The sequence below is a fragment of the Eptesicus fuscus genome, chromosome 13 (genome assembly GCF_027574615.1).
Source record: "Eptesicus fuscus isolate TK198812 chromosome 13, DD_ASM_mEF_20220401, whole genome shotgun sequence".
In the NCBI taxonomy this organism is placed as follows: domain Eukaryota; kingdom Metazoa; phylum Chordata; class Mammalia; order Chiroptera; family Vespertilionidae; genus Eptesicus; species Eptesicus fuscus.
The window spans coordinates 40,121,037-40,133,219 of NC_072485.1; the positions used below are offsets into that span (position 1 = coordinate 40,121,037).

The window sequence follows — 12,183 nt, forward strand, 5'->3', positions numbered from 1 at the left end:
CTAATACTAGTATTTTATTAGAACAAGAGATAATCCTTATATTAAAAGAATTCACAACCTAGTAGATGAGGTGGGGAAATAGTTACTTTTGGTAACTAGAATAAATATTCCTATAGAGTAAACTGAAGGCCCTGAGCAGGATGTGGGAAGGAACCCTAACTGAGCCAGGGCTGTTTCCTCAAGGCTGTTCTCAAGAACCACTTGGAACCAGAATCATTTGGGCATCTTAAAAAAAAAAAAAAGTTAATTTCTGGGCTACATTCCAAATCTCCTGAATCAGAGCCTCTGGAGTGGAACCCAAAAGTCTATTTTCCTAAAATAAGCTCCAAGGTGAATTTCGGGCAGAATGAAATTTGAGACCAGGCTCAGGATGACTTCCCTGATCCGTGATTTCCAGACTAAAAGTTGTAGCTGGGTCAAAATACACACCTGCAGAGATAAAACGGAAGAAACATGTTTTGATGAAGATTCAACACTCCCTCCATGTGGTAGGTCTTTCTAAAATGATAGCACTTCCTAGATGTAGTCTGTGAGTCTGTGGTTGAGGGTATGTGCCTTAGATGTCCCGGAACAGGTCTTTGCAAGGGAGCAAGAGCTGGCCTGTTTGTTATTAATTATTCCAAGGCCATAGGCTGATAAAGAGGAATCTGATAAGGACTCCCACAGAGTCCCTGAGAGGCTGTTCCCAGCCACTGTCCACTCCCCTGCCCTAGCCCCCTGGCCATTTCCCAGCTGTCCCTGGCTGCTTCTCTTTTCTGGAGCCTGCAGAGTCACCAGACAGTAGTTCGAGTCAGCCTGGTGGCCAGAAAGTGAAGGGTGTTCTGAGTCAGGGACCAGTGAGGTGTGTGGCTGGACACCACTTGTCTGGACTGAGAAGAGCCACTGAGTCTTGGAGGAGGGAGACATCAGTTGGGGTGAAGGAGAGAGAGTGGTGTCCTGGATTCTGAGTCTAACTTCCTTGGTGAACCGGGGCCATTGTCTCCCCAGCTTGCCCTCTATGTTAGAATCAGACTTCTCCAGGGACCACTCGGCTTTAACACTTTGGAGTCTAAGATCTCATCTGACCCTGACCATCACCTTGTGAAGGATGCATGCAGGGTTGTAGCTATTTTATGGCAAGGAAGCCAAGACCCCGTGAGAAACAGTGACTCGCCCACCACCACGCAGCCAGTGTTCAGCTTCGTTTTCTGGAGACTGGCCTCAGGCTGGGCAAGCTCAGCAAAGCGGGAGGCTTTCCGCCGCAGGTCCAGGAAGCAGGCGCTGCAGGGGACGGAAGGGTAGGCGCCCACTGTGGGGTGAGGCCATGCAGCTGGGCGGAGGCGCCCGGAGCCAGCGCGGGGAGAAGGGGGTGTGCTGGCGGGCGGGCGGGGCCGGAGGAGGGGACGCCCTAAGGAAGGAAAAGGGGAGCCAAGTGCGGGTCGGTAAGCAAAGCTGAGGGGGCTCGGGGCGGTGCTGGGCAGGAGCTGCACACGGAAGGGCCATCGGAACGAAGGGTGCGGGGCGGCGCACCCTCCAGCACAGGGCGCGGTGTCCCACAAGCCGACCCACGCCCCTCGGAGCCTTGGACCCTTCGGGAGAGACAGGTAAAGCGCACCCGCAGGGCTGGGAAGGCTGAGCTGGAGGGAGCGGGGGAGGGGGGGGGGGTTGTGGTTAGAAATGAGTTATCTTCTGCTGTCTTGAGACCATGGAGCCGAGGAGGGGGGTCGGCTCAGAAACGAGGCTGATTCGCCCCAGGACAGCGCAGTGGGGTTCCCGGGCGCAGGTGGGAGTGCGGAGCTGGGCTCCTGGCCCTCCCCGCGGAGACACCGTGGGGGGCCTGTGGAGGGCAGCAGGAAGACTTCCACATCCACAGATATGCAAGCGAACACCTGCGGGCCAGCAGCGAGTGCCCACTCGGAAATGGCACTCTGGAACCCAGAGTGCCTTCTTGCTTGGTCGGAGCCGCTTGTTCTGCAAGAGTTGATGTGCCTCATGGCTACTTCCTATATGCACCCCAGTCCTGGGAAATGCCTGGGGATTCCCCCAAAGCGTCTTCTGCTGCTAATAACATAGGTCTAGGCTGGGATTCCGGAGCCAAGTTCTAGTTTATGGGTTTAAACCTGTGCCACTCGCCCACCTGCCCTATGCCTTGTGCTTTCTTTTCCTGGGTCACCACCCATAAAATGGACCTCTGGGCCCCGCTGCCCATGCACTCCATGTGACATGAGGGGATAGGGGTCTAGACCTAGGACTCCCTTTTCTAAAAGGGAGATGATGAGTTCAGACCCTGTGTGATGGCCCATGGAGAGTATCTCCTTCTCACAACCTAGTCCTCCTCACCAATTTTATGTGGGGAAACGGAGGCCCAGGGGGGAGATGACTTGCCCAGGGTCACACCAGGGAACAGAAAGAACCCAAGCCTCCTCACTCCTAGGCCAGGGCTTTCTCCACTTCGCCTACACAGGTGCCTTGTAAATGTGTAAGCTCCTCCTGGCACCCAGCTGCTCTGTCTCCAAATGGAAGAGACCTGATGCTGGCACCATGGAAACTGCTTTTGCATTTTCTTGACGCCTCGAGATAATAACCAACAACCTTCTTCATCCTCACTCACCCCACACTTCTCAGAACACATTTCTATCCACACTGAATGGGTAGATGCTCAAAATACCTTCTAAGAGTTAGGCAACACAAGAAACCCCATCTTACTGATGGGGAAAATGAGGCCCAGAGTGGAGAAGCGACTTCACCAGGACACATGGCTAGACACATTGGCAAACAGGGGCAGGTCTTTTGATTCCCACTCTAGTGTGTTCTCCATCAATGGCAGGACTGTAGAATGGTACCCCTAAATAAAAAGAGACTACAGATCAGAGAGGATGAAAAACAAGGAAGGCTTTTGAAGAACCAAGAGGAATAATATGAACCTCTGGGCTCATAGAGGACATAGGGATGGCTGTTCTTGGTAATACTGGGGTAGCTGGGTGGGTAAAGAAACAAGGTGACAGGACTGCCCAATAATTATCTCTTATGTTTTAAATAATACTTTGCAATTTCTAAAACACCTTCCCCAGTAATGCCTCCCCGAGTTCCCATGGGAGGTAATCAGGAATAATTATCCCCATCCCTTAGATGAGTTTCAGAGAACGTAAGTGCAGTGCTCAAGGTCACTTAGCCGAGCATGAAGCCAAGATTAGGACCATGAAAGGAACACTTGAAAGGCAAGATCACCGGCTGAGTGACTGGGAGTTGCGTGAATGCAGTAGGTGGGTGTGTATGGCCACGCCCTGGGTAGGTACACAGGAAAGAGGGTTACAAAGCCACGCCGGTGTTTTGGGGCCAAGAATGTTTGCCCTTTGGATTGAATGGGGTGCAGGTCAGGGAATGTCTGGGTTTCAAAGCCCTGACTCACTTCCCCACCGAACTGAGATGATTTCTTTCCTTTGAGCCTCCCCTTTTCCAGACCAAATGGAATCTGTTTTGGCCTGCCCTTGAAGTTGCTTCTTAAGTAATGTAAGCTGTTTGCATGAATGTGCATGGGTGTACTGGAGAGGGATGGTCTAATAAGAAAAGGCATTGATTAATTTATTCTTCAATGCCTGCTATGTGCTCAGGCCCAGGGAATAAAGAAATGTATGACAGCCCTGGCCCCTGTGGCTTAGTTGGTTGGAGCATCCACCGAAAGGTGGTAGTTTGATTCTCTGTCAGGCGCATACCTGGGTTGTGGGTTTGATCCCTGGTTGGGATGCATGTAGGAAGCAGCTGGTCTATGTTGCAGTCTCACATCAATGTCTCTCTCTCTTTCCCCCTCTCTCCCTCCCTTCCTCTCTCTAAAGTCAATAAAAATTTAAAATTAAAAAAAGAAGAAATGTATGACAGGTACCTGTCCTCATACCTCACCATGAATAGATAGATAGATTCTATATAGATACTCAGAGATACAATTTCAGTACAGCATAATGCTCTAACAGGGTTTTATGCAAAACACTCTAGGAACGAACAAGAAGGCGTGAATAACTAGCTAGAGAGTAGGAAGGGGTGTCTCAGGAGAGAGTTTACAGAGATGACATTAGAGCTGTGTCTTAAAGGATATTGGAGTTCACCATGCAGATAAAAAGAGGAAGGGCATTCCTGCCTACGAAAACAGCATGAGCAAAGGAGAGAGGTGTGCAAGTGCAAGGCATGTTTTGAGAATGGCCTGTAGCTCAGTACCATGGGCTACAGGACACTGGGGAAAGCTGTGGTAAGAGGGACTAGAGGCAGGGTCACATCCAAAGGAGCTTAATGGTAATTAGAGAAGATTAGACTGTTCTATAGGCAACAGAGAACTTACAGTGGAAAGATTTGTGGACTGGATACCTGTTTCTGGTCCCAGCTCTACCCCTCCTAGGTAATGAGACATTAAGCAAGTGATTTCCACTCTGGGGAGCCCTCTTCACACTGGTTGAATGAGGGGGTTGCACCAATGACATGATTTTTAAGATCCCTTCTAGTTCAGATTTTATTCCTGCATCTCCTTCCAACTATATGAAAAGATCCATTCCTGCAACTCTTCTCTCATCCATTGGCTTCCTAATCCATGGTGGTGACAAGATCTCCAGAAGGACCAGTGGCAAAATTGTGCATCCCAGGAGTTATCTCTGTATACCCTACACTCTGCCTCTATCACATTTCTAGGCACTTAAGACACTCATTATTAAGAGTAGCTGAGCCCAGCTGTGGTGGCTCAGTGGATTGAGCATTGTCCCATGGACCAAGAGGTCCTGGGTTCAATTCCCATTCAGGGCACATGCCTGGGTTGTGGTCTCAATCACCAGAAGGGGCATGCAGGAGGCAACCAATCCATGAGTCTCTCTCATCATTGATGTTTCTATCTCTCTCCCACTCTCCCTTCCTCTCTGAAATCAATAAAAATATATATTTTTTAAAGAGTAGCTGAAACAGAGCAATGGGTAAACCAAAAAAACCAATGGTGGTGGTTTACTTTTCCCCAGAAAAATCTGGAAAAAATAATGTCACTAAGATACCCATTTAATCCTTTAGATCACAGCTGTATGCCTCCACCTCCAAGTTAGAGGTCAGGTGAGTTCAAGTACAGAACATTTAGGGAGAAACTGTTAATGTGCGGGAAATAGTAGCAATAGTCTGTGGAGGAAGAGAGTGTGTCTGGCTTGTTCAGGGGACCAGGAGTAGGTCTGAAGCAGAAAGGGCCATGGGGGAGGAGACTCTAAAGGAAGGTTAACTCCTCCAAAATTTACCACCTTTGCCCCCTTACTGGATCCTCAATTAAGATGGGCGGGAATCTGTAGTGCAGGAAAAAGCAGTAGTCATGGAGTTAGAAGAGATGATGCCCAGAACACAAGGAGGCTGAGTTTGGTGTGATATGCAGCTCAGATGTCAAGGAATGCTGTCATTAGTAGTAAAAAGAGCACCGAACAGCATTCCATGGGTCACTTTACCTACTGAGCTTCAGTTTCCCCATCTACAAAATGCAGGGGTTGGCCTAGAATCTAGATGCTGAATGATCTTTTGGTTGTTGTTAATCTTCACCCAAGGATTTTCCCCCCTTTGATTATTTTATTTTATTTATTTATTTTATATTTTTATTGATTTCATAGATGAAGGGAGAGGAAGAGAGAGAGAGAAACATCAATGCTGAGAGAGAATCATTGATTGGCTGCCTCCTGCACACCCCCTACTGGGGATCAAGCCCACAACCCGGGCATATGCCCTTGACCGGAATCAATGCTCTATCCATTGAGCCAAACAGGCTAGGGTCCCCCTTTGATTTTTTTTTTTTTTTAGAGAGAATGGAAGGGCGGGAGGGAGAGAGGGGGGAAGAGAGAGAGAAACACTGATGTGAGAGAGACACATTGATTGGTTGCCCCCTGCATGTGCCCCAGGGATCAAACCTGCAACCCAGGTCCATGCCCTTGATTGGAAATTGAACCCACGATCCTTGGATGTGTGGGCTGATGCTCTAACTACTTAGCAACACCAGCCAGGGCTAAATGATCTTTAAAATCTCTTTCAGCTTGGTCAGTTCCTTCCTAACTGGCCTATCTCCTATTTTAAGTTAAAGACTCTGCAAGGCAATAGCTGTCTCCCTTGTCCTTATGAACTTCATAATCAGTGACTATCTTAGAGCCAAGGAGCTCATAAAGAGGAACAAAACTCCAAATGTTGCCAACTGCCAGATCCCCAACTTGGGGCCCAGAGGCAGGCCAAAAAGAACCAACCTGTCCCTTTATCAGCTCTCTGCCTCTCCTGACCCAAAGGACAGGATGTCCTTACACCCAGACCCTCTCCCCCACCCCAATCCAGCACATGAAAATCAGTAACTGTGGCTTCTTTTCTTTCCCATCAGACTACAAGCATCCAGGTCTACACAGAGAAGTCCTCTCACTGAATCTCACCTCAAAGCCTACCCTATTCCCCTATCCCCACTTTCTGCATAGACTCTGTCTCCTCCTGTTAAGAGGAAAAAAATCTTATCTTGGAATAAGTCAAGCAATTTGGTTCTCAGTTTTTCTAGGCTGGAATAGCAAGTATAACTCAGTCCCAGGGCTCAGAATTTTAACTTGTGAGGAAAAAGTCTGCAGCCTTCTCTATCTTGTGATCTGAGAGGCTCTAGAAAGCCCCAAAAATGCTTTTCCCACCAGCCTATCTGATCTCCCATAATCTCACAGTGTGGTTTTGTGATTTGTACCCTCCTGGGATAATAGAGCTGGCCAGAACCCATAATAAAACCCCTTCAATTTATAGATGCAGACAGAAGCTGGGGGCCCAGAAAAGGGAAGTCACATGCCCAAAGTCACACACAGAATAGCTGAACCAAGACAGCTCCTTGGGTTTCCATTTCCTTCCCTGTAAAACGAGGGAGGTTAGACTGGATGGACTCTGAAGGCCATGCCAACCTCTGTTCCACAAAAATAAAACCACCACCATGTCTGTGGAGTGCCTGGTGCCAGACACTACGTAGTTTTCTTCCTTCATTTTCACCATGAGCTATGCTACAGGTAGTGTTGATGCTGTTACCATGTCTATACCCAGTATATCCAAATAGGCTATTGTGAATATCCTTTGTTCCTATGTAAAATATCAACCCAACTGCCAACTGCCATTCTACCACTTGTATCTTCCCTTGGCTCTCCAGCCCTTTCAGCCTTTCAGAGGCTCCCGCGGAGACACCAGGACCCTTGAGAAAGGGAATGTTCTAGACTGGTCCCTGAGCAGTTCACATGTTAAACTGAGGTTCCTCATGAAGTCACCCAATTGAAACATTGTGGGCCTGGAGTCGGGGAACAGCAATCAGATGTCCCTTGGCCACTGCACAGTTCCTGTAGCTGTAACCCTAGACTGGCCTGGCCCAGCTGCTGCAGGAAGAGGAGGAGAAGAGGAAGGGGGGTCAAAGCCCACAGCAAGGCTATTGCACAACCCTTGGGGCCCAGTCTTGGGTGAGCCACCCAGGTTCTAAAGGTTTTTCTTTGTCTGCTTCCTTCCTTTTCTGCCCCGTCTCCTGCTTTCCAGTTCTGGGCCTCCCAACTCCCGAAGTGAATACTGAGACCGCAAATGTGTCCAGAGACATCCTAACGAGGCCGAGGGGCTGGGGAGCCTTAGGGCGCCCAGAAGGAGACCCCTGAAGCCAACTCGGAACCAGAGGGATTTGCCTGGTATTTGGTGAGTCTTCCAAAGGACCCTTGTCACTGGGTTGTCTGCCTTAAATCTTGCCCTCAATTCAGTCCACATAGCAGCCAGAGTGTCCTCTCCAAGCACAGATCTGGGCCTTTTAAATACTGTTTCATGACTACTCCCCAACTGCAGATAAAACTCTAGCTCTGCAGACTGGGGTTGCCCTCCCTCTGTCCTGTCAGTTGAAAACCCCCTGTAAGGATATCTAAGAAAGCTGGTAACATGGACTGCCCTGGGCCACTACAAATAGGGAGACTTCCCCTTCATTGTATGTCCTGTGAATCCACATTTACTTCTCAAAAATGAAAAATCAACTTTCATTTAAATGGAAAAATCATGTTTACATCAAAATATATTTTTAAAATCTTCTTCACCATAATAAAAGTATATGTTCAAGCAAGCCTGGAAGGAGGCAAGGCGGGGATGACAATCTTTTTTTAAAAATTGTGGTTATAAATAAAACCACATAACATAAAATTGACCACGTTACCTATCTTTTAAGAGTACAGCTCAGTAGTGTTAACTATATTCACATTGTTGTGCAGTAGTTTTCTAGAACTTTTTCATCTTGCAAAACTGAAACTCTATACCCACCAAATAACATCTCCTTATGTTAATCTTTTTGATAGATGAGGAAACGAAAGCCCAAATGGGGTGAGAAATTTATTTTTCTCAAAGTGGGCTCCTCTGGGCCCTTACACCGCCTGTCTGTTATCTATCTACTAGAGGCCCAGTGCATGATTGAATCATGCACGTGTAGGGTCCCCTTACACGCTTTCGCTTTCGATAGCGGGGGAGCTGGATGCCTGTCCGCTGGTGCACAAGGCCTTTCAGAAGCCTCCGGCATGGCGGAGGCTTCTGAAAGGCCTGGTGCCTGAGTGGACAGGCACCCAGCTCCCACGCTTTTGCTTTCGATCGCGGGGGAGCTGGGTGCCTGTCCGCTGGTGCACCAGGCCTTTCAGAAGCCTCCGCTGGCACCCAGCTCCCCCGCTTTTGATTGTCTGCGGTGGGACGTGAGCTCGCTGCCCCAGAGGCCACTTCTGTGCCGCAGCACAGCCATGGCGCAGACGCTGAGCTCAAGCTGCCGCTGGCGACGCGAGCTCAGCATCCTGCTGGCCCAATCGGCCACCCCGGCCACCCCAAGTCCTGCCCCCCCGCGCCTCCTGGCCAATCGCGGGCATAGCGAAGGTACGGTCAATTTGCATATTTGTCTATTATTAGGTAGGATAACACTGGCTGAAGTCCCTTCCTCCCTCAACCCTTGCATTAGCCATTTCCTCCCCAAATGCCTCTCACATCCACATCTGTCCCTGCCCCCACCTTGCCATTCCCTAAGTCCCAGCTCAGGACTGAGTGTCTTCCAGCTGAACTATTTCAAGACCCTTGTGTCACTGGGTTTTCTGTCTTAAATCTCGCCCTCAATTCAGTCCACATAGCAGCCAGAGTGTCCTCTCCAAGCACAGATCTGGTCCTTGTGTCCCCTTTTTATATACTATTTCATGGCTCTCCCTCAACTACACATAAAGTTCTACATCTGCAGTCTGGCACTCAAGACCCTCCATGATCAGGTTCAACCAGTATCTCCATCCCACATCTTATCATAGCCCTCCATACATCTTACACTCTAACCTCCTAATGCTCCTTTCCATTCTTTTAAACATTTTATGTGCTTGCTTGTTGTCATGCCTTTGTTCATCTGTTCCCTTTTCTTGCGTTTTCTGCTTCCTGGAAATCCTTCAAGGTCCACTGGAATGCCTCCATCACTGTGAACACTTTCTGAGTCCTGATAAAAATCCATCTCTTCTTCCTTAAGCCCCAGTAGACCCTGGCTTGTCCCCTGTATTATAGAAGAGCTGGCAATGTGCCCACAGTACAGGGGCTGGGTCTGAGCCTGCCCAAGAATGAGCCTTCATAAATGATGACTGGTTGAATCATTGGTTGAGCCATTAATTTCATTGTGCTGTTCCTGATTTCCATTGGCCTATATGAGAGGAAAAGGCACAGATTTGTTGCCTGCCAAGTAGGGTAGTAGATGAGAACTTATGCCTCCTGGGTCTTACCTCAGCAAGCCCTTGTTCTTTTTCCCTTCTCCATCCAGATAAGGAAGCCCAAGTGCTATATAGTATGGGGCCCCAAAGGCCTTGTAGGAAATGTGGGCCAGTCCTGGACTGTATTATTTAGATTGTTTCCCCATCCCCCAACTTATGCATTCTTAGAGTTGTTCATGAATTTTATCATAGTCATAACTAACCGTCACCTTCCGTCATCTGGGAAAGAGACCTTATGGTTAATAACCAAGTTTGTTAACGTTGGTTGGTTAACAGCTCTACCTAGATAAAGGAGGGCTTTAGAACCAGTCTTTACTGGTGGCCAATTTACTCAAGACTATTGAGGAATGGAGAACACCCAGCCAGTCTCAGGTTAGAGCACCAGGGAAAGAGAATTCCCAGCCAATCTCAGGATAGCCCTATAGATGTAGGGGAGAGACACAACTCTGCTGACCAGGAGCATGTGGTCTGCTGATACCTTTATCAATAACAAGAGAACAGCCACACAAAGCCTTCTATGTAAGTGCTGGGCAAAGGGAAGGCTGTGGTGATAAAGCTTGTGGAGTATGGTTAAGGGGTGGGGAATACTCAGTGAAGGTTTCCAGAAGAAAGTGGGTGTAGAGCCTTGTTTAAAGGGAATGATATGGTTTTTTAGAGACTAGGACACAAGGCTAGGATGTTTTTCTATATTATAGACTAAGGGTCTCCAAAAGAAGGAAAATGAACATCTTCCATCACCTATCATATGCCAGGTATGCAGTGACTGTGTCAGGAGGCAGGATAGTTGAGGTGCTGTGTCTTCTCTTTCTTGGGGGCAGGTAAAACCCCAAACCAGACTGAGTGCCCCTGTCACTCCCCATCCTCCAGCCCAACCCTATTCTCTTCTCCAGTGCCTGCAGGGGTTATCAGCCTCTCCCTGCTTCCCCAGCCATTCCTTTCCAATAGAATTTCCTACAGAATCCTTCTCAGCAAAATCCTAAATAGGGACGAATACTCAGAGTGCTTGGGACATAGGATGCTTGAGAGGTCAAATGACCCAGCTTCGGGTTCTAGGTAAGGCGAAATCTAAGCCATCTCCAAACATCTCAAAGGTACCTGTGGAGTATAAAAAAGAACTGTGCTGAAGGAGAGTCCTGGGGAATACTTCCAATAATGCCACACGGTCCTGCCAAGCGCTGGCATGAGAGTCGAGAAACTCTGAACTAGCCATCAAAAAGCAGGACTCTGTCTAAACTCTGCCTCTGAATATTCTCTGGGATCATGGTCAAGCCACTTAGGCTCTCTGTTTCCCTGTATGTGTGTATGACGGAGTTAGATTAAATAACCCCTAAATTTCTTCTAGCCTAAAGTGACTTACAGAATGAAAAAAACAAAAATAAAAAGACAGATGGGTTGCAATGGCCAAGGAAGGCTTTATTCCACGGGTACTTATTGAGCATCTATGAGTGCTGTCATGAGGGCTTGTATATAGCAGTGAGTAAAACATAGTCCCTGCCTTCATGGAGCTTGCAGTCTAGTGGCGAAACAGACAAGTAAACAAGTAGAATAAACTGTGATGCTGGGATTTTAGCTGGGGTCTGAAGGAGTGAGATCAGTCAAGCTGCAGGTAATGGAAACTATCCTTCCTCTTTCTGTTGCCACCAGAGTGTCCTCCAATTCTTCCCCACCTAAATCCCTGTTGCTATGGAGACCACCAATGGGACTGAGACCTGGTATCACAGTCTGCACGCTGTTCTGAAGGCTCTAAATGCCACTCTTCACAGCAACTTGCTCTGCCGGACAGGGCCAGACAACCTGACGGAGGAGCAGCGGGCTAACCTTCCTGGCCGCAATGACAACTCCTACATGTATATTCTCTTTGTCATGTTCCTATTTGCTGCCACTGTGGGCAGTCTCATCCTGGGATACACCCGCTCCCGCAAAGTGGACAAGCGCAGTGACCCCTACCACGTGTACATCAAGAACCGTGTGACTATGATCTGATGTTAGGAACTGGGGTGGCTGAAGATCAAGACAGCTGAGGATTGTCTTCTAGGGCCTCCAGAACTCAGCCATGGATCACATCAGACCTCTGTTCCTTTCTGTAAGATCAACAAGAAACAGGGATGCTCAAGCCTTTCCTTATCTCTTCTTGAGGGAGAAGGTAGAGACCTGCTGAAGAAGATGTGGCAGATGAGAAAACAACAGACTCAAAGTCTATAGCTGGATGGGACTTTAAAGACCACCCAGCCCCAAATCCCATTAAAGTATGGAAAGGCAGTCAAGTGTAAGAATGAATGGGCAGGTGATAGGTGCTTAAAGAGTTTTGAGAAATGAGATTGAGTAGATCTAGGAGTCAGAGAAAGGTAGAATTTGAACTAGGCTTTGAAAGATAGGGCAGAGTGAGTGAAGGGAACAAGACAAGGGAAGCTTGGAGACAGAAATGGGGCAAGACCACCCCTGAAGAGAGAAAGTAGGCCCAGTGTGG

The 12,183-nt window shown here is 48.3% G+C and overlaps 1 protein-coding gene across 1 annotated transcript; it reads left to right on the plus strand.

Moving 5' to 3' along the window:
* Positions 1-7,509: 7,509 nt before the first annotated feature.
* Positions 7,510-11,820, plus strand: KCNE3 (potassium voltage-gated channel subfamily E regulatory subunit 3). The gene is made up of 2 exons (XM_028158278.2): positions 7,510-7,656; positions 11,361-11,820. Exon 2 carries the CDS (start codon positions 11,400-11,402, stop codon positions 11,697-11,699), a length of 300 nt encoding a protein of 99 aa, XP_028014079.1. The 5' UTR covers positions 7,510-7,656; positions 11,361-11,399; the 3' UTR covers positions 11,700-11,820.
* Positions 11,821-12,183: the final 363 nt, after the last annotated feature.

Excerpts from the sequence above, each read along its gene's own strand:
- KCNE3 (XM_028158278.2), top strand. The coding sequence starts at position 11,400 with ATGGAGACCACCAATGGGACTGAGACCTGGTATCACAGTCTGCACGCT.